The sequence below is a fragment of the Cydia pomonella genome, chromosome 15, assembly GCF_033807575.1.
Source record: "Cydia pomonella isolate Wapato2018A chromosome 15, ilCydPomo1, whole genome shotgun sequence".
In the NCBI taxonomy this organism is placed as follows: Eukaryota; Metazoa; Arthropoda; class Insecta; order Lepidoptera; family Tortricidae; genus Cydia; species Cydia pomonella.
The window spans coordinates 5,436,579-5,463,560 of record NC_084717.1 but is presented as its reverse complement, the minus strand read 5'-3'; the positions used below and the strand labels follow the sequence as shown (position 1 = coordinate 5,463,560).

Below are 26,982 nucleotides of genomic sequence, written 5' to 3'. Positions count from 1 at the left end.
GTCCCCCCATAAATCATATTACGTAGTAATAAATTAATGGCGCCTTACTTACGTCCCCCTGTTTCACCGTGACGGCCAAACGTGCCTTTATCGTGGAAGGACAAAGTGTAACGGTGTTACGGTGTATTCCCATCTGTGCCCGCTCCACGTGACCACCGCCATACAAAAGGCGGGCACAGATGGGACTGATTTGTATGTAGCGCCTATTCCAGTGAGAGAACACACCAGTGTAAAAGCGCATATTTAATGCCTGCTCTAGATAAATAAATAAAAAGTTTAGATAAATAAAACTATTTATTTCTTAACTTTAACATTAAAGGTAAAACAGCATGCCTGGGACTCGTTATCTGCATTCCAGAGCTTGAACTTCACTGGAAACTTTGCCTGAAACAGAATTAAAATTTGTTTGATTTTTTTGATTTTTTTATCTAATCAGGTCAACATATTACGGTCCATATTCTGTTCTATAGCAGATTCAAAGGCATGCTAAGAGGTACATAGCCCCTTGGTTTTACGAAGTAACTAATTAATAATCTGTGCCTTGGTTGCAGACAGGCTGGCCCTTGAGGCCTGAACAAATATTTATACGGGTTTTGGGTTGGAAGGGGGCTTTTGTTGGGCTTGAACCGAATGAGGGTAGGTTTAGGCTCCCTAAAAATTTCATAGAAGGACTCATATGCTTTTGGGGGGGAGGGGGGGGGGACTGTGCCCCGTAGTTCCCCAACCTTTGAAACTGCTCCAGTAGCCCAGTAGTAGCGTAGCAGTAGTGACCAGACACGTCATCAGGTCGCAGAGGTCGGCAACAGTCTTGTCCAACGCAAAGTCTTGTCAAACGCAAAGTCTTGTCCAACGCAAAGTGCAGGTTGAAGAACCTCCGTATATTCCTTGTCAACAGGATATGTCTGCAAGTCGCAGGGGTCGGCAGCCCTCGACAATAAGGTCTTTAATATTTATAGCGCTATGCCAGGTTGCAGGGCTCGGCAATTGTTTCTAAAGTCTTGTTTTAATACTTACAGTGCCATGAGTCTTGTCCAACGTAAAGTGCAGGTTGAAGAACCTCGGTATGTCTTTGTCGACTGGACACGTCATCAGGTCGCAGGGGTCGGCAACAGTTTTGACAGCCTTGTCGAAGCTTCCGTCGTTGTTGTCGTCGCCGTACATCGCTAGACGGAGGTTCTGGGCTGCGAACCCTGGAATCAGATGTAAATCACGGTAAGGAATAGGCTAAGTAAGTATGTAGTAGCTATGGGCGTCGCTAGGGCTTAGTATAAGGGAGGATGCAGCTGCCCCCCCCCCCCCCCCCCACCCCCCCCCCCCCCCCCCCCCCCCCCCCTACAATACAATGTATCCCCCCGGTATTGGTATAAGCAGAAATAGGTGTAGATAGAAGTATAATTTAGCTATAGAATCGATTCATTCTTTGTTACATACACGCATATGAGAATTTTGAAATACTGCAAAACGACCATCAATAAGATAATTAGCTATTCATATTAAAAATAAAATACCTAAGGGTAACCAGCTGACAAAAGCCAAAGTTGAAATAAGCATTATAAAATGTCTGTTCCTGACTAGAAAGTGACACAAAGCAATTAGAACACGAGGCTGGTTCATTAAACTTTATTGATATGTTATAATTTATTTAGATAAGGTAAGTAGGTATTTAATGTACATAATAATTCATATAAACACACCTAAATTGCTTGCAATTCAACCTTATCGCAATGAAACCAGGTCAAGTTATAATGACAAGGTTTTAAACATCTGCTTTCAAAGTCCAGCAAATATAATGACATGTGCATCCGGGAATGCAACCTGTGACCTTTTTAGTTATAAATCCACTTTAGGTTAGCGGCCCATGCTCAAATGGGCGTTTACCAATTGGTCGATTTCAAGAAAATTACGTTTTTCCGGCGTTTTTACTTACATAAGAGATTCTCGAAGGGACATTTGGCATGATTTTAAATAAAATCTTAATATATTCTTTTATCTTAATATCTTATTTTTTTGAAAACGATGGTGCCACATGGTGCTCCTTTAAAAACACCGGACGAGTGCGAGTCGGACTCGCCCACCGAGGGTTCCGTACTTGCAGCTTTTTCTACTAAAACCTATGCTGGCGCGATTTGTAAAATACCCGGCCAACCCCATTGATAGATTCTAAAATGGACGCGGCTATTGTGTGAAAGCCAAATGTCAACTTACTTGGAGTGAAGTCGACGGAAAGCGTATAGGGCTTGTTCCTGTAGAGACTGCAGAAGTTGATGCCCTTAGGGCAGGGGTCCACGTCTACACTGTGCACCGTACAAACCACCGGATTCACTGGAAATATGTTCAATATGACTTTTATATAGGTACCTATTTACATAAACACAGGAAATCACTGAAAAAATAACTAGCCGAACACATTGATTATTGATTAATTAAAAAAAATAACCGAACTTAAGTAATAAGGAACTAAATTTTCCTTAATATCCTACAACCGATTTTGTAACCGGTAACACATGGTTCTCAAGCCCCATATTTAGGGTTCATCCATTAATTACATCACACGTATAGGGGACAAGAAAATGTGACATGTTGTGACAAGGGGGAGGGGGGAGGGGAGTCACAAACTTTATGACGTTACTTAACTTCATAACTTCATCAGTAACCGAAATTTTTATTTTTATTCGCTGTACTGTTAAATAACGAGTTTTTGGAACGATAATCGTTTTTATTCGTTTCTAATCGGTTTTGTGTTATAAAATTACTAATATTTCCTTTATCAAAAATATTTTCAAAATATATTAATGATACCTAATTTGATTTGCCGATTTCGTTGAAAACTAAATTGCCAAAAATGTGACGTCACACCAGAGAGGGGAGGAGTTTGCCAAATTTGATCAAATGTAACAAGGAGGCGGGGAGGGGTCAAAAAACCTAGAAATTCGTGTGACGTAATTAATGGATGACCCCTTAGTGTAAGTGGTAACAACATATTTTGTAAAGTTGTGCAAACATTTCTTTCAGTGTAATAAAACGGGGTCACCAACATTTTTCGGATTCCGTATTTATCGAAGATTACTCAGCATGTTTCGCTCGGCGTCAGTCAACAAGGCGTGTCAGTCTCGAGTAGGGTGATCAGATTTCCCGTATTTTACGGGTTGTCCCGTATTTTAGGCACGAATTTTTCACTGTCCCATAATTTGGCGAAACTAATACGGGACAGTACATTGTCCCATAATTGTATGATTCAATGGCAATGATAAAAATACCTAGGTATTTTGATTATTTCACATTTTCGTTTCCAGATAATGTAAAACTTGTTGTGTTTTATAATATTTAATATTGTTTTTTAAAGTCTTTCATTAAGAAATTTAACAATTGTATATGTTATTTATTTGTTTATGCCAAATCTGAGTAATAAAAAAAAAGAACGTTGCTTTATAATAAAAAAAATGTTCAGGCCCGTATTTTAACCTCGAACCCCGTATATTCAATGTAGTTGTCGCGTAAAACAGGAAATCAGATCTGGTCATCCTGGTCACGAGTCACTCTCGATAAAAGCTCCTCCTTATAGAGCGACAACATGATCCCGCTTTAATATACTTATTTAATAGAAATAAAAAGCATAAATAATATAAAAAAATCTGAAAATAATTCACACTGATCCAGTTGTTACTGATCTCCACACTCCACACTAACCAATGCCTTAGGAGAGATTGGCAATCTTAAATATCTAGAAAACAATAATTTAACAAGTTTAAATGAAAGTATAAAAAAAATTTAAAGTATTTAGTATTATTAGGTACAAGGTTTATTAGAAAATTGACTATTTGGATTTAAAATTAAAACTTGTGCTGAAACAACAATAAAGTAGGTATACGGGTGCGCTCTCTTACTAAATTAGTAGCCCCAAATGAATATTATTACCGCTGGTGATGGTGGTGGACGTGTTGGTGGTGGTGGCTGGTGGCTGGTGTTAGCCACTTTTTGCTACTAGAGTAGAGACTCTAGTAGCAAAAAGTCTTACTAATCGACTTAAGTAGATCGAAGTTTGATTTTTGGCCAATACCTATCAGTATAAAGCCGCTCCCGACGCCGTTTTAGTTTATTACAATTTTAAAAGATAGGTTTTAAGCCTTTCACAAAAGAAAGACAATCACGGACATAATTTTCGCTTTAGAATATAAGTTCAAAGACGTCTACAACCAACAAAAACAAATTCAGGGTATTTTTCAGGGTGACTTTGTATGTAGACTCAATGCTAAGTGACCTTGTTGATACAGGTACCTATTAGTTTATTTACCTAATAACTATCTACCTACGCCGTAGACGCTCTCCCCTCTGTCTCCTGATATTTCGTTTATTTTTTCATCAGTACGTACTGCATTAATACTTTTGCAAGTTATGCACGACAGTGTACCTAAAGTGTTCAACTCACCATCATCGCAGAACTTTTTAGTGACAGCTTCGCAGGCGGCTGCAGTCACACAGATGAGCACACACACGGCGCGGGCCCACATTTCGACGGCCCTCTGCAAACTAACCGAGTATAGTTATACGCACCTTTAGCATACATGCCGATTTTATGTTCGCGTTCATTGGTTACCTACCTACAGAGACGAGCAACCAGCATAAAGTGCGCTCTACGATTATAACAATCTGACCAGCAAACTGTGAAACTGAAAACTTAAAAAATAGTGATGCGAGTAGGTAGGCATAGAAACTGGGATAACCCGGCCATCTTGATACTTTATTTAAAATGCTGAGTTTTAGTACGGTAATAATAGTTGTACTTTTAGTCGTATTTCCTGTCATGCTCCACTCTCGAATTTAGGTATTCTTCTCAGAAAGTGCCTCGATCACGATCATGATCGCTGATCACACTATACCTACACGTTAAAGCCCGACCAGAAATATATGATCATTGTCAAGAGGTCGCTGTTATTCTCATGTATAGGTTGACAGTTCAATAGTTCCAGTGAAATTCCGCAATATGGCGCGTGATCATATATTACTGGTCAGGCTTGACGTACAGGGGGCCTAACCAAAATTACTAAATCATTCATGGAACGACTTTTCGAAGCATCTGTCATCTGTTCCGATACCTACACTTCATCTTTTCTTATGACTTTTGTCGACGTACGATTGTCATCTTGGCTATTATTAGGCACCCTATTGTTACGATTACGAATAGTTTACGCTACGACTGTGTACCCGCGACCGGGTAACATTGAACCGCAGGGTAACATTGAACCGTCGGAAGCTTGGTTTGTCCCCGACGTCCCCGAGCAATTGCTTGTACGGACTTTATACAGAGATTGTAAGCAATTACCATCGCCCAAGAACACCCGCAACAGCAGAGACGAGTGGCCGGCCTTTAAAGTACGCTCTTTTCTTGAAGGTACACGGAAATACCGCAGGCGACAGTTCATTCCACAGTTTAGCTATGCGAGGCAGGAAGTTTCTGTAAAAACGCACAGTTGAGGACTACCTACTATCTAAGTGGTGAAGATGGGAATGTTGTTATGCTCCATTACCTACTTCGTAAAGAACCGTCCCTACACGCAGCACGATGTGGGCCAGTTCGTTGGTGCGCAAATCGCGGTTGTGGAGGTATGTTCGCTAATCATTAGTTTTGATATCTTTGGTTGATTCTGGTTTGCGCTCGACTCGACCTGCGTTTGGCAAGCAATAAGAACACACATCCTGGCCAATAATTCATCTTTCAACCGTTGTTGTATCGTCGTTTCGTCGAAGCTCCTAACCCCTTCACAAAAAGCCTAGAATCGCTTGTCCCATGTTCAAGTTTACTTGGTCGTCTGTGTAAACACTCCGTGCCAATAATTACTCTGTTTCACGGGCAATTTAATAATAGTATTACGAAATGTAGTAATTTTTTAGAAGCTCTTAGGCACATAGTACGTTTTTTCTAGAATCGAATTTACCACAAAACATTATTAGGAAATAAGTAGAAACGTTCTTAAATATTTTTAAGTGTAAAGTACTTATAATGCAGTAAGTATATGAAGTTCTTAGTTGGATAATACCTTTTCGTTTTAAAGATGGACTTGACCAAGAAGCAGGTGTAGATTTATATGTGTAGGTAGTATTTTACAACGTAAAGTTATACCAACTTGTTAATTTTAAACAGATATGAACATGAAACTAGGGACACACTTTAGCCCTCGTACGTAGTCATCTCGAATTTCGCCAAACGCGGACAAAGATTAAAAAAACCCGGACATTTGGCGTAAATCGCATTTTTTCCCCGGACGAGTCCGAAAATAATATTTTTAAAAAACAAGACCTTTAATTTTACATGTAGTTTTAATGTGCTTCCTTACATAAGAAGTGTCCGGGGAAAACCCGGACACCCCCCCCCCGGACGGCCCCCGGACGGCTTCCAAACTAGGACAAATCCGGGAAAACCCGGACGGATGGCAGCCCTACTCGTACGCAACTTATAATGCATCGCATTATGAAATCTGAACCCTGAAATGTGTATATGCTTAAGTATCTAAAAATATAAGTAGGTACTTGTCATGCGTTGCGTACGACAAATATGTTTCTAATTTCTAAGCATACAAATTTCATGAAATTTCAGGGTCCACATTTCATAGTGCATTGCATACATTGCGTACGTGGGCTAAGTGTGTGCCTAGATTGATATATTAACTACTATTTCTCTCGCATATTGCCCCCTCGTGATACGGGTATTATAATAATAATAATAATAACGCCACGTGTATCCCTTGCTTTTACATTAATTTGTCTTAAAGGGACTCTGCGCTGTTGGCTTCGGCCCCACGCATGCCTCCCAAAGGTCCGGGACCCCATGGTCCCGAGATATGGTAAGACAGACAAATAATAATAATAATAAAGACGTTTATTCAAAAAGTTTAAACATAGGTACATAATAAAAGTACACAATAATGCTTACAAACTAATTGAAAGGGAAAGTGGCTCAGCTGATGTCTGCGCCAAAAGGCCTCGGGGCACAGCGGCCCTAAGGACTTCCAGCAACGGACGCTGTTATTCTGCCACCGCCGTATTTGTACACTAGCTAAGGACAGCAGAAACATTAACACTATTACGGATCTTTCACAGAATAGGTATCTACGACTAATAGATATAAAGTATAACGCCCATGCGAATCAGTTAGGTACTTAATTTTTATTATAAAGTGGAGGGCATGTCGTATCAAAAAGTCAAGCCGGTGAGTAAGGTTGCCAGAGCTCAACGAGGGTACGGGGACCGGGGTGTTGGGTCGGCAACGCGCATGTAACACCTCTGGAGCTGCAGGCGTCCATAGTCTACGGTAACTGCTTAGCATCAGGCGGGCCGTGTGCTTGTTTGCCACCGACGTAGTATAAAAAAAACCCAGCGCAAGTAAGAAATTAAGTAAGTCAATATTCTTTGTAATAACGAAGTAATCAACTAATAATTAAACTAGTAATTAAGTTAATGATGACAGTAAAAAACATTACCTCTAAACTGTAATAGATGTTATAATAAAGGAAAAGTGGCCAAGCGCAGCAGTGGCCGAGGCTGAATCGATCCGACGTCTTCAGCTAACGCGGCTGACATTCTTGTTCCGAGGGCCTACCGCGAAAACCGAAATTCGCTAATTGCGGGCTTTCTCCTTTACTCTAAGGCGTAATTAAAGTGATAGAGAAAGATGTCCGCAATTTACGAACGTCTTTTTTCGAAGTTATAGCCCGGCCTGGACCCGTCCTAGGCGCCTTTGACCAATTTTAAGAGGGAAGAATTTTGCGTTGCGAATGTTGCGACCCTAACGATTAACGAACTAACGGTACTTTTTCTATGAAATTCCATTTCGGGAGAAAATGGTTCCCACTGACTAAATCTTAACAAATCACTTTGATGTTGATGTCAATCGCTTCAGCATAATGTATTCTAGGTTTAAAGATTTCGCTTTGTGAGAAAATGTTTTGCAAAATTTGAAAAAAAGGAAAAAATTTATAAACCTTATTGTGCCAATAACATACTAAAAATCATGGAGAATAGAAAATATTTAGAAGTGAAAAACATTTTCTCTTTTTGTATGGACGATATCAAGTTGTATAACTTCCGTCTTAAAGGGCTTGTTGTATGTGCACCTTAGGTTTACGGTTTAGCTATGGTGCTGCCATCTATATAAGTAGGGAACAAATCAAATTATTTTTATTAAATTTTTAGATTCGTGTTTTTAAGTAATTAGTTGTGAGTTTTTTTTAACAAGTGTCGATGAAGTTGTTACAGCGGTTACAGCTTATTTGATAAACTCCTTTGTTCTCGAACACGGATGCTATCAGTAAACACGATGGACTGGAATGCTCTTATTGACCCGCAGTTATCATACATTACCCAGTAGGAATATTATCACATTATACCGTTCGAAACAGACGGTGAAAGATCGTATGAGAGAAACTGATGTCCTGCGGGCCTACTGCCGATAGAGACACAAATCGAAAATCGTTATTGTGTCTCTATCGCTGTTGCATAGGTATACGAGCGACAAAGAGGCAAATAACGTAGGCCTACTCATGAGTATAGTCCTGCTTCTAAATTCATAGTACTCGTCGGTACTCGCACAGTCCCAACCGGGAGAAAACATGAAAGTCTGCATGCCTGTAGCTTATTCTTTCTAGCCTAAATAATTAACATTTTAGGTTACAAACATATACGGTGTGGTACTACAACTTTGAATAAAAATGAATAAAATCCCTTTTTGGATAATAAAAGGAAATGTAGTTTTATTGACAATCAAAAGTTATTATTCCACATATGACATCTAACACCAAAAACATATAATTGACTTAGCGGTCTGCGTTCGCAGGCGGAGGTAAGACAACCAAATAGGTTCGCCACAACGCCAAGTTTCTTGCTTTCTTTTGTGATAGGACTTATACGAGTATACTCATAAAATTTGTTAGACTAATACTAAGTGTATTGGGAAACCGTGGCAAGAAGAAAGATCCCATCTACGTCGCTAAATAGCATCTGTTGGCATACCGCGAATCACGTTCGAAGTGTCGCCTCTATGTCGCACTTGTAAATTTGTACGTAAGTGTGACAGAGAAGCAACACTCAATTCCTCTGGATTCTGAACTGCTCAACTTTACTAAATTTAATGATCTCCCTTTGATTTTAAAATATAATCTTCGTTTCAAAGTCTCAACCGATATGAACGGCTGCCGGATGCCCGGATCTAGTGCTAAGGGTATTTGCTCCATGCATGATTGTGGCGCCGCCCTGGCGGGTATAGGAGATATTAGTTGTTTGACAGTGTAACAGTTGACAGCTGTGTAGTCTGAAGATTTCGTCCCATGGACTTTACTTACCTGCAGTACAATAAAAAATATAAAATATGAGGCCTGCGCTATTAGATGAAATTATTTTTTAATTTCTAATGCTCTAAAAGTGGCGGGTCGTTGTTATTCTAAAACCTGTGCAGAAAATGATACGTTTCTGCTCTAGAGCACTGTACTTTATAAGGACGTTTTTACTTTTTTTTTATACGTTCAGTTAAATGGATTTGTTGTACGTTTTCCATTTTGATAATTAAGTCCCCATTACATAAATAATGTTTTTTTTACCTAAATTGTTAATTGAAAGTACCCTCAAGAAATACTACTGAAGTTTATACTTAGCCATATTTTTAGGGTTCCGCACCCAAAGGGTAAACGGGACCCTATATTACTAAGACTGGTGTCCATACGTCCGTCCTTCTGTCCGCGTCAGTTACCAGGCTCTATGTCATGAAACGTGATAGTTATACAGTTGAAATTTTCACAGATGATGTACTTCTGTTGCCGCTATAACTATACTAGTACCTGGGCGACCGAGCTTTGCTCGGTTATAACTATTTATTGTAATATGGTGGTGTATAGGTGATAATCGTAACTACACTTTTTTACTAAATTAAACTTGTCTAAAATTAAAAAAAAATATATAAACTTGAACATATAAAAAAAAAACAATAGTTAATCACAGGGCGAGATTCGAACCCGTAACACTCGTTTCTAGCCGTCCGCGTCTTAACCCGCTGGACCAGACGGACAGTGGCCGACAACACGAAATTAGCGACCACATTCTGCGTCGAAAGAAAAACGCATGAAAACTCGAAAACACGCGTTTTCCCAAACATAAGACTAATCTAGATCGATTGTATACCCCCAAAAACCCCCATATACCAAATTTCAGCGAAATCATTAGAGCCGTTTCCGAGATCACAGAAATATATATATATAAGAATTTAAAGGTATAAGATATAAATATTTAAGGGGGCTGACTACCGGTCTGGCCTAGTGGGTAGTGACCCTGCCTATGAAGCTGATGGTCCCGGCTACATATCCTGGTAAGGGCATTTATTTGTGTGATGAGCATGAATATTGTTCCTGAGTCATGGGTGTTTTCTATGTATTTAAGTATTTATATATTATATGTATCGTGGTCTAAGTATCCACAACACAAGCCTTATTGAGCTTACTGTGGGACTTAGTCAATTTGTGTAATAATGTCCTATAATAAAAAATTAAAAAAAATAGGGGGGTTCTCATACACACGGGTTTTTTTGCCGTTTTTATAAATAATGGTACGGAACCCTTCGTGCGCGAGTCCGAGTCGCACTTGGCCGGTTTTTATTTTAAACACATGTATTTTACATTCCTTGTACCTATTCAAAATGAACAGTAGAGTGTTTAACTCCGGTGAAAGGCATTATTTCAGCCTCGGACTATTGGCGCTCTCACTGCGTTCGAGCGCCAAACTACCTCGACAGAAATCCCTTAGTTAACAATTTACTATTGGTCAGCCTCAGCCGTGGCTCAGCCCTAGACTAGAAGGATACGGAGTAAAAGTACTGTCAATTATTATTGTATCTTGACTCCGACCACTTTAGTTATTGTTTGCATTTCCGTCTCGAGTGGCAATGGACTCCTGGGGCCGAGCGAGGCCGCGTAACACAGTGTATATTATTGATATAACCGCAAACTTAACAGAGAAAACGTTTTCCACTATGTTAACAGCACCAATTATGGGACATTTAAGAGATAATTTGGAGTATTTTCGATATTTCACCGACATCTGTAAAATTTCTACCGCTTTATGCTTCAAGAGTTAAATGTCCAATTCGTCCTTTATGTATTCTATGTATTTAATGAAAGCTACTGCAATTGGTTTCAATATTATTAACCAATATTTTAAAACTAAGATTTTTGCTCCAGTCATGGGATGTATGGCTCCATTAATTTTCTTTTGCCAATACTGATCAATAATAATAAAACCGTCAACAGCATGTCGGGCCCAAGCTTGTTGGGAAATTAAATTACTTAAATTTTAATTTCTTCATCCTGTTCGGTATAATACTTAAGTTTTGTGAACCATTTGAGAGTTCAGCCCGCGTAATCAACATTACAATCGTTAACGCTCCTTGGGGTAGCGTAGTCATCTCTCTCTATCACTCTTCTAATATTAGTGCGTTAGTAACAGTTGCGTTTCATTCGCTACGAAGCGTTAACGATTGGCATGTTGGCTACACGGGCAGGTCCTTCTGCAAACGCAGCTTGCTGAGCACTGAGATCGCGTGCCTGGGATCTCGGATATCATTGTTATTCTTAGTTAATTTTAACAAAAAAGTAATCGATTAATTCGATCAAAAATAAAATTACAAATTTTTAATGGTGCGTTTATAAACGACATGTATGTTTGTGATTTTTTTCTATCGTGCGAAAGTTGTTTAATCAGGTTTCGAATACATTATTATGTCGAACAGTCGCGATCATCTTATTAAACGTAGGTAAGCTTTGTCGAAATAAAGACACTATAGTAATTAGGGACAGGTAGAAAATAATAAATAACAAAATTTATTAACATTATTGAAGCCTGATTCTGGTGATGAAGCAGCACTTTTGCTCACGCTGGGCCTTGTTCCACAGCTCCCATTTGATGTCGTACGAACCCTGGAAAAGAAATAATTAATTATAAACTGAATTAGATGTCATAATATAGAGACCGAGAGCCGCCGAGACCTTCGCGAGGGAGCTCTTTGCCTTCGGCCTAGGTGGAATACACTTGCCTATTGTTCCAATTTCAAGGTTTGTTTTCCTGTAGCTCGGCCTTTGGCCTAGCACCTACTGCGCTGATCGGATTAGCGATTAATAAAGTTAATTATTTAATTAACGTTGCCCAGTTATGCTTAAATCAAACTAAATAGGCGGCCCCGTGAACGAATGTGCATTAGCTAAATATCATTCTTAAAGTTTCCACCCTAGAGTGTTACAGGAAATGTTCGCGAGCTATGTGGTCTAAGATAAATTTCCTCCCATGGACGCTTTGGCTGTGGAATGTGCTCCTTGCCGAGGTTTTCTCGAAGAACTACAGCATGGGTTTCTTCAAAAACAATTTTACAGGTATTTATAGGGTCGGCAACGCGAATGTAACACTAACACCCTTGGTAACACCCCTAGAGTTGGAGGCGTCCATAGTCTACGGTGATTGCTTACGATCAGGCGAACCGTATGCTTTATTTGTGGTATATATGTCGTGGCCAGATTATATATTTTTTATCATTTCATGAAATTCCATTTTAGAATTGATCACTTCATGATATGGTTAGATTATTAGGTTTTAAAGATAAAGTAGCCTGCGCTTATGAACGTCAAATAAATTTACGCTGGCTCTAACCACACCTCTGACCTCAGAAGATTTAAATCCCTCCTAAATTGTAGGAAGGTACCTATCCCAATATGGGACCGGCATGAAACTCGGCGGGACACATCTTTTCAAATCATTACATTAAATAAAAGAATACAATTTAAATCAATATGGAATTAAAAAAAAAACATACTTCCTTTTAACATCAAAAATGCGCCAACTAAGTTCGCTTTCAAAAAGTCATTACGTGCTTTCTTTACTAGCAGAATGAAAGATTCTTAAAGTATTTATTTATTAGCTTCATATGTATCGTCTTTTTAGGGTTCCGTAGCCAAATGGCAAAAAACGGAACCCTTATAGATTCGTCATGTCCGTCTGTCTGTCCGATTATGTCACAGCCACTTTTTTCCGAAACTATAAGAGCTATACTGTTCAAACTTGGTAAGTAGATGTATTCTATGAACAGCATTAAGATTTTTACACAAAAATAGAAAAAAAAAACAATAAATTTTGTGGGCTCCCCATACTTAGAACTAAAACTAAAAAAATATTTTTTCATCAAACCCATACGTGTGGGGTATCTATGAATAGGTCTTCAAAAATGATATTTAGGTTTCTAATGTCATTTTTTTCTAAACTGAATAGTTTGCGTGAGAGACACTTCCAAAGTGGAAAAATGTGTGTCCCCCCCCCCCTGTAACTTCTAAAGTAACAGACTGAAAAATCTAAAGAAATATATGATATACATTACCATGCAAACTTCCACCGAAAATTGGTTTGAACGAGATCAAGTAAGTAGTTTTTTTAATAGGTCATAAATGGTACGGAACCCTTCATGGGCAAGTCCGACTCGCACTTGGCCGCTTTTTTATTTTATATACAGTATATAAATAAATAAATAGATATTATAGGACATTATTACACAAATTGACCAAGTCCCACAGTAAGCTCAATAAGGCTTGTGTTGAGGGTACTTAGACAACGATATATATAATACATAAATATTTATAAATACTTAAATACATAGAAAACACCCATGACTCAGGAACAAATATCCATGCTCATCACACGAATAAATGCCCTTACCAGGATTTGAACCCGGGACCATCGGCTTCATAGGCAGGGTCACTACCCACTAGGCCAGACTGGTCGTCATATGTGTATATTATATTTGTATGTATATGTTATTGTATGTATTTTTGTTTGATTAGCTTTTGCTGTTGTAATTGTAGCACCGCTCACAATCTCTCTGCTTAGCTTTAAGGTTAATTGACTGGTAGAGAATGCCTCGTGGCATCAAGTCCGTCTTTTGTACTGTAACATATTTTCTTTTGTGCAATAAATATTAAATAAATAAATAAATACAGTAGGTACTTTCTAATAGACAATTAGCAATTTGATACACTACATTGCTACTGCAGGACGTTATCGTTGACAAACATATTCATGATATATTAATCGCTTATTTTATAGTATGCTAGCAAAATGAGTTTTTTCTTAACAACATTTTTGAATTTAGAGTCTGTACCCCTAGTGTAAATTTATTCGATAGCGAAACGTGACGTCTGCGTTTGCGTTAAGTCTCATTTTGTATGGGATTTTGAGTTTCCAAAACGTCCCGCTTGGCGCGCTGTTTCTAAATCCCATACAAAATAAGAATTAACGCAAACGCGGACGTCACGTTTCTCTATCGAATAAATTTACACTAGGGGCTCTATAAGCTCGGCGATATTTTTTGATAACTTGTTATATAATTTTTTTTCTTCTAGCCAGTCTGTAAGATGTTACTTTAAGCTTTCTTATGTTTCTTGTAGACCTACTGCTAACGCAGTGCGCAGAGCTCAACCTGTTAGATAATGAAGTCATGGGAGTCCCATTGTAATTAGGAGTCTAAAATTATTCCTAGAAAAACAAAAGTTTGACCATTAAATTTAATATTAGAGGCTACATTTTCAGTTGATGAGTTAGCTAGTGAGAACCGTATACAATTCGTTTTACTCGGATTCAGTACTATTTAGATTATTGGCAGCAAACCAGTCGGATATCATGGATAGGGTATTGTTTGGTTCAACAAGCTTAGTATCTTTCCTCTTAACTTTGAACAATAAAGAAGTATCATCAGCAAACATAACAATGCCTGATATTCGGCTCACTATATATGGCACAGGTCATTCACATACACAAGGAATAAAAAAGGGGCCTAAAGTAGATCCTTGGGGTACTCCCATCTCCACTGCTATTTCGGAAGAAATTACTCCATTCATTGTTACTTTTTGATTTCTCTGTGCTAGATATGATCTAATAAGATTTAATGCTAGGTATGACTTCTTCATGATGAGGCCAACCAATAATTTCATGGAATGATTGCCATATCATGAAATGATTAATTCTAAGATCTGGCTACGACATACATATACGTATATATATTCGCTATGTGCACGACTGACACGCAACCTAGCGTCCGCAAGTCTAGGGGAAAACGTCAATTCACTACATCTTATAAAACTACTCCAAAACTAAAAACTACTGAACGGATTTTCTTACGATTTTCATCTATCAATAGAGTGATCCTTGATGAAGGTTTAGGTATATAACTTGTTAAGGTTTTGTGTGACACGTGGAGATGATGGAACCTGGAGACTCCGCAGGAACCAGGAAATTAAAAATCCAGTGTCCGAGCTGAACATCAATCCGCGCGAACAAGAAAGCCGCCAGACTCCGATGGCTTGGGCAGGTAGTCCGGATGAGTAAGGATCGTGCAGTCTGGAGGGCGTACTCCGGAGTTCCAAATGGCCGAAGACCGTCGCACGCCCTATGCACCGCTGGAGAGACGAAGTGCAAAAAGACCTTAGCGTACTCGGCGCCGTCGACTGGACAGAAACGGTTTTGGACAGAGAAGCCTCTTTGGTGTCGGAGGCCAAGATCCTCTTCGGGTCGCTGCGCCACCCACAGCAGTAACTAAGGTTTTGTGTAAAAATCACGCTGGCAAGGAGCTATAATCGAAAACGCCGCCTAATCTATTTGAGCTATATCAAGACAATGTATAGTGGGGTTGTCTGTCTTTCATGGGTCTACAAAAAAGTTCACGATGTTGAATATCTATCTTTTAAGGATACTGTACCCAATGTACCCATTCTTAACTTCTAGAAAAATATCACATAATATGTGGCATTTGCAATTTATATTAAGCATTTCATGCAGATAAAATGGTCCCTCACACCATACAAGTTAAAGGAATATTTCAGGAGTAATCGTAAATTAAAGTTACATTTCGAACCATACGAGTATAACATGTACGAATACGAAATGTTAAAGACGCTATCCGCAGTTAGTTCAAATTTTTACCACCTTATGCGCTGGGATCGCTTTACTTACCCCCACCATGCACTTTACACGTAGCCAATAGGGTGTTCATCCTCACGCCCTAGAACCAAAATGGTCGCGTACTGTGTGGTTTAAGAGGAATTTCCTTCCGCGGACGCTTCGGCTGTGGAATGAGCTCTGACGAGGTTTTCCCGAGGGGCTAAAGTATGGGGTTCTTCAAAAATGGAGTGTACAGGTTTTTCTAGGGCCGGCAACGCGTATGTAATATCTCTGGTGTTGCAGGCTACGGTGACTGCTTACCATGCCGTATGCTTATTTGCCACCGACGTGGTATAAATAAAAAAAACTAATAAATATTACCTTAACTACTTCAGTCTTTTTTAACTGCAGGTTGTAGCTGAATGTCTGCTTATTGCCAGCCGAGACGGGGCACGTGGTTGACTTGCAGCCGTCCTTCTCCAGCCCGGGGAAGTTTTGGTTGACGCCCGACACCAGGGTTGATACTTCAGTCTCGAGCTCTGTGGCGTCGAATGCTGGAATATTAAGCAACGTATTGTAAATTTTGGCGTTAGGTATCTTGATTTATCTCAGCAATTACAAAACTCATGAAAGTATTGTTTGTACTGGAAATTCATGGCGTCGACTTCATTTCTGTAGTTGCCGTTATACGATTGGTTAACTTAAAATCGTATCAAAGATGTTTCTTTTGTACAGGCAAACGGGAACAATTGAAAACTATGACATGTCAATGTTACGAGTACCAATATCAAGTGTAAGTTACTTATTATGTAATGACATGATATAAAAATGCACTGTTTCTGAATGTTTTAGATATAGGTATTATTTCTATTTTACTTTTATAAAAATTGTACAATTCCTCGATGAACTGAACGTTGATCGAAGATATTTCATCTTGGCGCTGGATTTCGGATACCTTGGACAGCAAGGCGTACTAATCAGTCCATACTGGAGGAGTTACGCATAAAACGACGGTTGTCAACGACATATGCCATTAAGAAATACTTATATACCTACTTGGGACACTTCTTACGCGTGACGGGCAAAGTAAAAACCATGAGACCTCAGAGCCAAGGCCCTCTCCCTGGTAGATGGTGTGCTCAAATTACTGCACCAATGCAAATAGAACCGCACGAGGCCATGGCCTCGCCAATGCGGATGCGAATAGGACAGAAGCCTATGGAGGAACCTGGGTGCCTAGCAAATATGCCAATCGTTTACGCTCCGTAGAAAACGAAACGCCAATGTCTCTGTCGCATTAATATTAAAGAGTGATAGAGACAGATCACCGTATCGTTCGCTACGGCGCGAACAATTGGCATCTTAGCTAGGCACTGGTCTTCAACAGAAGGACATGATACTACGAACCTCAGCATTGAGGGAACGGCTGAAGAAGAGGAGATTCATCTAACAGAGATATATTACCTACCTGGGGTAAAATCAAAGCTGATTGAGGCGTTTTTCCCAATCTTAAAAAGGCATCGGTCCTTTTTAGAGCACGGAGTGATCTGCACGTTGCTTACTTCGCACTGGGTCACCTCGCCTGTAATTAATAAATTTAATATACTTACAATCAAATATACCCCACACTATTGGGTCAAAGCACAACAAAAAATGTATAGTTGTTATTTCACCGTACCGTCGAAATGCATGATTTATGTATCCATGCCAAATTGCAGCTTTATAGCACTAACGATCACGGAGCAAAGCCTCGGATGGACAGACAGACGGACATGGCTAAACTATAAGGGTTTTTAGGTGAATACGAAACCCTAAAAAATCAGACACTTGGGTGTATTGGAAAAAAAGTTAATATTTGGGGATGCAGCAATGCCCTCGCCAAGCAAGTCGAGCATATCAAACAAAGCGGACACAGCCTATCCTCTTTTCTTTACATAAATTCTGCCCTGCTAAGCGAAAAATCAGTATTTTAAATGAAAATTGAATGCAAACCTTAAAATATTAATACCATCAAAAACATTTTCATGTAAAAAAAACCAAGTCGAAACCATAAGGCTCGACTGTCAAACAGTTATCAGATCTCTTGTAGAGCCAAGCTTCTAACTCTACAAGCCCTAACTTCACAAACTCTACACGTTAGGTAAAATATATGGCTTGGTCGGTTTTCTGTGCTTGGTCGTTTCGCTACAGTACCGTCACATGGGCGTAGCGTAGCCGTAACGTGAAAAATGTATTCACTATTAATAATTATGTTTTATTATACAACACTTTGTCATTGAAAATGCCATGCAGAGTTAGCTCGGTCCTACTCTAAGTCCTTAATTTATTTAATGACGGGCGTTCGTTTCTCAGCGTCATCGGAATCTCGATTTTGATCATTGATTAGGTACACAAATTACACAATCGACTATTATTAGTATGTGTGACGGGTGTCTATTGTTTCCCATAAAGTTTTAAGTCATAATGTATTGTTTGTCCGCATTTTCGTTAGTCATAATTTGGTTTTTCTCAGAAACGCGTAACTTTTGAGGGTTGGCATAAAATAAACCTAATCTAACCTATCTATAGGATAACCTAAGGAAATTCCTGAAAAGATAACGGTTTCAGAATTATGACTAATGATAATCTGACTATCATTACCAGCGAACGAAAAAAACATAGAAGACTAACGTCAAACAAAATATCAGCGTAAAAGTGGCCCCACTATTAAAACACGCAATAATAATAACGGACCAATTGCAACTCGTCAAAGTTCAGGTCTTGTTTTCTTCGACGAAACTTCATTTGACCATGATTAGCCAATTTAAACCACCCGAACTACGATTGGTCTATTATAAATAGAGGCGCTGTGATTGGCTGTAGCGCAGCTCTAGGTAGACGGTTTCATGCAATATATGTAGACTAGTTTTAAATGCAATATTTTTGTATGATAATTTATTATTTTATTTTAAAGGCTTATTATTTGTTCGTTTATTGTACGTGTTTAAAGGCAATTAAGCCTTCGAACCAATTAATACATTGTGTCGTTCATCTTATAGGGCACCTGCGACGTTTAGTTAGGTGGCATAGAAATATGTCAGATGTAAATGAATGTAAATTGGAATTTTGCATTTTACTCTGATCAAGATGGAAACCGATATCTGAGGATCCGAGAGGCCTTTTATTTACGAATTTGAGATCAAAATAAATAAAAAATGCCGCGAGTTGAATTTTAGAATTTTTCATCCGATCAAGGTGAAAATCCATATCTGAGGACCCGAGCGGCCCTTCATTATGATTCTGAAGTCATATTTGGTAAAAGCACCCTCCATTTTGAATGAAACGCCCGATATCTTGAATATCGCCATTTTTGCTCTTATCATGATCATCATTCATCATATAAAAGCAAACACGGAGAAATTTAAGATGTCGGGCGTTTTTGCCAAATTTGACCTCGGAATTATAATGAAGGGTCGCTGGGATCCTTAGATATCGATTTTCATCTCGATCAGAGCCAAAATGCAGAAATCCAAGATGGCGGGCGTTGGTTTAATTTTGACCTCGTATTCATTGTAAAGGACCTCTAGGATCCTCAGATATCGATTTTCATCTTGATCAGAGCAAACATGCAGAAATTCGTTTTTTTTTTTTTTATACTAGTCGGTGGCAATCAAGCATACGGCCCGCCTGATGGTAAGCAGTGTCCGTAGCCTATGTACGCCTGCAACTCCAGAGGAGTTACATGCGCGTTGCCGACCCTAAACCCGCCCCCCTCGAAATATATAAAAAAAAATTGGATGATGATGATGATTGTTATCATCCCTTTCGGGTTATCGATGGGGGAACGAAAATTTGATCATTTTTACGCTACGACGCACGGTTTAGGAGATACAGCCCTATAAAGATTTCTGCATGACTGTAAAAAAAACTTTATAGGGTTGTATCTCCTAAACCGTACGTCGTAGCGCAAAAATAATGAAATTTTTGTTCCCCTTTGAATCCCTAAAACAATATTTAACAAACACAAGAAAGAAAAAAAAACACGAAAAAGACAAAAAAAGAAAAAAAACTTAGTGGCAGAATTTTGCTTATAGGTTTTTTTTGGTTGAATGCCATAATTTGACGTTTAAAAACAAAAGAAGGTTGCCTTACAGGCCTAGGTGTGTAAGGCTGTATGAAATTCCTTTACATATCATTTTCACTCATCGCACCTGATATGTAGTATTTCCGGACCTAATTTGAAGTAAGTCATGTCAACATTTCATTAAAAGTTTGAGAAAAATAGCATTATTGTTTTTACTATTTTCCTCGTATTCTTTCCATAATTTTTCACCGTTCAAACCTTCCCTAGACCTAGAAATATTCCAATACCAAAATTTGCCAAATCGTTCCAGCCGTCCGCGAACTTAACGAAAGGTTATAAATAGCAGCCAGATACCGGGACTTAGTAAGAAAGTACACATAAAAACCCTCCACCTACAACGACGACTCGTATTTATTATCACAAATTTAAATTATTAAAATAAAAACCTGAACAAATTAAAAATGAAAGTTTCTTAATATCAATGGTTGTTTAAAATGCATAACATCATCCCCATATAAAGCCGGTTGTGATCAAGAGAAATCAAATTAATATGATCCTAAAACTATACGTGAAAAGTAATCCCATATTTTTTCCAGTATTTGTTGGAACAATAAGGCATAATTCTTTCGTTAAAGATATAATTTGAATACTTCTTACTATGACTGTCACAACGGGCCGCCATTTGCGAACTAAATAGCTCCGCGGCACAAAATTGACGCCCCGCCCGCTTCGGCACAATGTGTGTGGGGTAATTTTTCAGAGCTAGTTCGACATCTATGTTTATTATCAATCGCTGATCATTACATTATGACTTGTAATAATTATGTCAAACACAGGGATCCGATGTGTGACATACGGTCATGTCTGAATATATAAATACAGACGACAAAGTGCCAAACATATATTATACACCTTAATATATGGACAATAAAGTCGTGTACCTATACTTATTAAAATATATATACATATATTGAAGACCTTTAAACCTGATTCTCACAGATCCTGGCGTTTTGGGGTTACTAGCACATTCAATCTTGATGCTAAAAAAATGTCCCAAATATTTGTAAGGAACTTGTAGTTTCCACTACGTCACGCTCATGCAAGTGAATTTTTTTTGACACAAATTTATAAAATTTCGGGTCATTTTTTATGGTAGGATGGAGCATGCTAACGTTCATGACATACCACTCACTATAACGATTCTGAGTAGAATGAGCGCAAGAAAGTCCAGATATGTAAGAATCAGGTTTTCAATATTTATTATATTTTAAGACGTGACTGTACATACCTAAGTACGTACGTACCTACGTTACATATATCTTCACTTCTGAAAAACTTGTTTACAAAGGTTGTGTAAAAATGCAAAAACAAATCTCTTCAAGAAAAAAATCAAATTCAAATACTTTAATAAAAACTTGAGACTTCGTCGGAACCGGATAAAGAAAAGTCGTTAAAGTACGATAAAGTACGCAACTGTAGTTTATCGCGCTTGACCCGGCTGATACGGCATCACACGTCAGACAGATCAGTCCGTTTGTACCTAAGTAGGGTCGCTATTGTTTCCCATAAAGTTTTAAGTCATAATGTATTGTTTGTCCGCATTTTCGTTAGACATAATTATTTTTTTCTCAGAAACGCGTAACTTGCCAGGATTGCCATAAAACAAACCTAACCTGACCTATCTATAGGATAACCTTACGAAAATACTGAGATTTTAACGGTTTCAGAATTATGACTAATGATAATCTGATTATGACTTTCAATAATTATGTCAAAGGGACCCGATCTAAGTATTTGAGAGGATAGTGGACGGCCGTTTCTCCATACAAACGTAGTCCCCATTTTACTCTCTGGATATTGACATTATGGATAATATAGACCCGGGTATGTCCTTAAACTACGTCTAAAAGAGAGGTATGGGCACTGTGAATGTCATCTCACTTTGTGTGGTAGGGCACAGCACAGCGTATGTCATTCCAGATCTAGAGCAGAGCCCAACTGGGGAAGTACCTCCACCTTACAGAAAACCGCAGCCAAATAAGCAAATAACACTAGACCATGGTATTGTGTTCCTGCCAGTGAGTAAGGTTGCCAGAATTCAACGAGGGTGCGGAGTGTTAGGGTCGGCAAGCCGTTGGGGGCCAGCTACAAATCTAACAACTATAGTAGGTAAGGTAGGTATCGTAGGTATAATCGTTAGATTTGTAGCTGGCCCCCAACGGCTTATCCTTTGTCTATTGTTAACTAAAACGGTGCGTGCCACTACCTGCAAAAAAAGAGCCCGGTCACTTTAACCGGTTATTTAATTACCACTCCTATGGTAATTGAAATAAGATTCAAAATGAACAAATGGTAAAACCATTTGCGATTTCTTGTGTGGTCCCTATACGGTTACTGAGTGCCGGCGAGTAGAACGCTACCGAACCAATCTAAAACGTGTCCTCGATACTAAATATGTGGCCTCCAATTTTTAAGAGTGTAGCTTATTGTAATCCTAATACATTGGTTAAAAATGTTTCAGATGCCAAACAATTAATTGATCAAGAGTTCGCAGCAGTATTCAGCCCGGGGTGGGGTGCATTCAAAGGTGAAGCAATTTCATTAAAATTAAAAAAAGATGCTGTACCAAAGTTTCTGCCTGTTCGTCGTGTTCCCTATGCACTTCGAGATAAGGTAAAACATGAAATTGATAGATTACAACAGAATGGTCGCATAGTGTCCGTCGAACAGAGTCAATGGGGTACACCTGTAGTACCCATTATAAAACCGGACGGCTCTGTAAGACTTTGTGGGGATTATAAAGTCACTTTAAATCCAAATTTGGAAATAGACCATTACCCCCTTCCACACGTGGAGGACATTTTTGAAACCTTAAAAGAGGGAGAATACTACTGCGAGCTGGATCTTCGGGAAGCTTACTTACAAGCTGCTTTGACTGAGGAGAGACAATTATTAACCACTATTGTAACAGAATTTGGGACATATAAATACAAATACTTACCCTATGGAGTTAATACTGGCCCTGGGTCATTTCAAAGAATAATGTGTAAAAAACTAATAGGTATACCAAACACAATTGTGTTTATTGATAACATCTACGTGGCAGGGAAAAGTTTGCAAGAAACTTATGAAACCCTTGTCAAAGTGCTTAATAGACTACAAGAATGCAATTTCAAATTAAAGCCCGAAAAATGTAAGCTTTTCACAAGCCACATAGATGTGTTTGGTTTTCGCATAAATAAAGAGGGAATGAGCCTAATAAAATCAAATATTGAGCCATTGTTAAATGTTCCAGCACCAACCAATCTAACAATGTTAAAATCATTTTTAGGTAAAGTTAATTATTACTCTAGGTTCCTTAAAGACATGGCTAAGATTCTTAGTCCATTATATGAATGTACCAAAATAAATAAATTCAACTGGACAGCGGATTGTCAAAAGTCTTTTGACACAATAAAAAATAAATTAGCCTCTGCAAACAATTTAAGACATTTCAACCCAGATCTCCCGATAATAGTAACTTGTGATGCTTCAAATTATGGACTAGCTGCCGTCTTATCGAACCGGGACCAAAATGGTACAGTTAGGCCCATAGCATATGCGAGCAAGAAATTAAACACAACTGAACAAAAATATGCTGCCATAGACAGGGAGGCCATGGGAATAGTGTTTGCGGTCACCAAGTTCTACAACTATATTTATGGCCGACAATTTGAATTGGAGACAGACAGTTCGGCTCTAGTCAGGATTTTTGGACCAACTAAAGGTATACCAAAAATGGCTGCAAAGCGGCTACAACACTATGCTATTTCTCTCAGCGTTCAACTATAAAATTAAACATATAAAAACTAACAATAATCCAGCAGATTATTTGTCCAGAAATCCTGACAATAAAGAATGTCCCAGTCAACATGTCCATCCAATTTTTTATGTAGATAATTTGATGCATGTACTATATGCCAACAGTTCTGACATAGGCTATTTAAATTTTAAAATAATACAAGAAAATACAAAAAAGGATCAACTTTTGAGTAAAATAATTGAATATTGTAGAACAGGCTGGCCCAATAAAAATTTAATTAAATCAGAGCTTTTACCATTTTATAATAGGAAAACTGAAATAAGTGTGGATCAGGGCTGTTTACTTTGGGGACATAGAGTAATAATTCCAGAAACAAATCAAAAAGCAGTGTTAAAAAGTTTGCATAAAACACATTTTGGTATTATACGTATGAAAGAAGTAGCACGGTCTTACTTTTGGTGGCCAAATTTAAATTCAGAAATAGAAAATATAGGAAAGTCATGTCTCATCTGTTTATCAAATCTTAAAAATCCCATAAAGTCCCCACAATCATGGCCAACGCCACCTACGGCATGGTATCGACTTCATGCGGACTTTTTGGGGCCATATTATAATAAGATGTATTTAGTAATTATAGACAGCTATAGTAAATGGCCAGAGGCTTTTGAAATGTCAAACATGACAGCTGCTAAAACAATTGATGTACTAGATAAGTTATTTAGCCGATTTGGATATCCGGACCAACTAGTTACAGATAATCAGACTACGTTCACAAGTACGGAATTTAACAACTATTGTAAAGAGAATAGCATTAAACAAATATTTGCGCCACCGTACCACCCAGCGACCAACGGAGCTGCGGAGAGATTTGTACAAACTTTTAAATCAGCTGTTACCAAAATAAGAGAAAGTGGATGCAGCATTAATGCTGCAATCAATTTATTTTTGTTTGACTATAGGACCACACCTCAACGGACTACAGGTGAAACGCCGGCCCGTTTGTTGCTGGGGAGGGAATTAAGGAATAGATTTAGCTGCCTGAAACCTCCACCTATAATTGAAAGTTTATCTGAAAGGGAGGGGAGAGAGGCATGTAAAAGAAAAGTTAAATTTGTAACAGGACAAAAAGTGATGGTTAGAGACTATAGAAAGGGCCATAAACCTTGGATAGTAGGGAAAATAGTATCAGAATCTGTTCCAGATTTAACTTATATAATTGAGGTACAAGGTATGATGTGGAAACGTCATATTGATCAAATGGTGTATTGTAATGAGGATGTCGAAAGTAATTAGACTTAAGTTATATGTCGTAGGCCAAGTTGAACTTGTATTTATTTATAAATGATGCCAAGATATATGTACTTGTTTTGAACAACTTAGTAACCAATCTAGGGTGATTCAAAGCATACTATCTAATAACTATTGTTGTAGTTCTTTTAGGGCTACAGTAGGATTAATTAATAATCCTTTGCCATGTATGTAGACCTAAGTAAAACTAGATTAGTTTTAGGATTAGTCCGGGAGAGTGTAGTATGCGTGAAATGGAATGGCTCTCTGCGGTGTGTCGTGTCTGTGTATTGTTGAGTTCCAATAAAATAAATCTACAAAATTAAGTAGTTTTAATCCAAGATATAATACTCGATATGCCTAACAAAGGCGCGTTATCGAAGAGCACACCTACACTGGTTTATTGAGCGTTGGACTAGCCCGCGCTCAGGTGCCAATTAGAATTATACGACCCTTGTTTTGCAGGTAGTGGCACGCGCGGTTTTAGTTAACAATAGACAAAAGATTAGCCGCTTCGGGCCAGCTCTAAATCGAACTACTACATGTCATTATTCGAATCGGGCCGTTAGCCTTTTTTACATTGTAATATCGCTATAGTTTATGAAATGAACACCAAAACCAAGATATTATCGAAATTTAGTTCTTAACAACTCATGCTAATTGGGTACACTATTTTCTGAAAACTAAAAATAAATCGAACAAAATCAAAGGGGCATATCTGTGATTAATACTTATACTTAAATCAACCTGCATAAAAATATTTTTTACAATTTTAATATCCAGAGAGGAAAATGGGGACTAGGTTTGTATAGAAAGGCGGTCGTCCACACTCCTCTTCAGTGCACAGAGTCCGTCCAACGAAGCTAATTCTGCAGCGATTTAGACTAAACAACGTATACAGTGTCTACAAACGCCATATTTTCATTGGAATTTAAGAGTCACACGATCCTGCCGCCTAAAAACCGCTCCCATACAATTCAAGATACGCTCTCATTGTAAAACATTCGGAAATAACATGAAATTTGACATGGACATACGTTGTAATACAAAGAAGAAAAAAATCTTATTTTTTTAATTGAAAATTTGTATAACGATTTTTAGCAACGAAAACTACTTAATAAGTACCAGACATTGATATATGTTACGTTTTTTTTGCCAAGTTTCATATCTCGGTTTTTTGGCGGCGGCTTCGTTTTTCGCTTACTAACACATACACGTGGTCCAGGGACTCCAGGGCCCAATTACACTTAAGAAAGAAACTCTGTGTGCAATAAATATTAGGTACATATTCAAAAATGTATCATAAACTTGACTCGAAATATTTGGAATATATATTATAAATAAATAAGAATATAAATTATTTATTTTCAGACAATACCAGTCCATAGTTGTTAGTGTTAAGTTTAACTTACAAGCTATTGTTACGTTACACAATAATGGATAAATAAAATATTAGTTGCTGATTTTTTGTTACTGATATACCGAACTACCTGTGTGTGAACATGTAATTCGATACAAATATATCGTCTCAAAATTACATAATTCCAGTTATATATTCCAAATTCAAAATAATTGTTTGTGGAACTCAGGCAAGAATTAAATTAATACATACCTAGACAAGGCAGTTGCGAAGCTGGGTTCGCGAGGCTCGCCGCGATAACGCACACGAACACGAAGAAACACACTGTACGAGACATGGTGACCATCACACCAGCAACACCCCGACTGCCGGACCAACTCTGCTTATCACTTTTAAATAGCCTGTATCTGTGACGCTATTTCTATAGCTTCATATTGCTTAACAAAACAGCGTGAGCTCACAATCTATAACAATCTATACACAATCAGATGTCTGACTTGTTTTGGTTCGGTAGAAGCACTT

The 26,982-nt window shown here is 38.3% G+C and overlaps 1 protein-coding gene across 1 annotated transcript; it reads right to left on the bottom strand.

The window, feature by feature from the left end:
• Nucleotides 1-275: 275 nt before the first annotated feature.
• Nucleotides 276-26,849, bottom strand: LOC133525845 (uncharacterized). The gene is made up of 8 exons (XM_061862250.1): nucleotides 26,713-26,849; nucleotides 17,417-17,530; nucleotides 16,330-16,502; nucleotides 11,899-11,951; nucleotides 4,427-4,527; nucleotides 2,206-2,322; nucleotides 1,015-1,190; nucleotides 276-384 (listed from the first exon to the last, which is right to left on the bottom strand). The coding sequence occupies exons 1-8, from the start codon at nucleotides 26,804-26,806 to the stop codon at nucleotides 295-297; spliced, it is 918 nt and encodes a 305-aa protein (XP_061718234.1). The 5' UTR covers nucleotides 26,807-26,849; the 3' UTR covers nucleotides 276-294.
• Nucleotides 26,850-26,982: the final 133 nt, after the last annotated feature.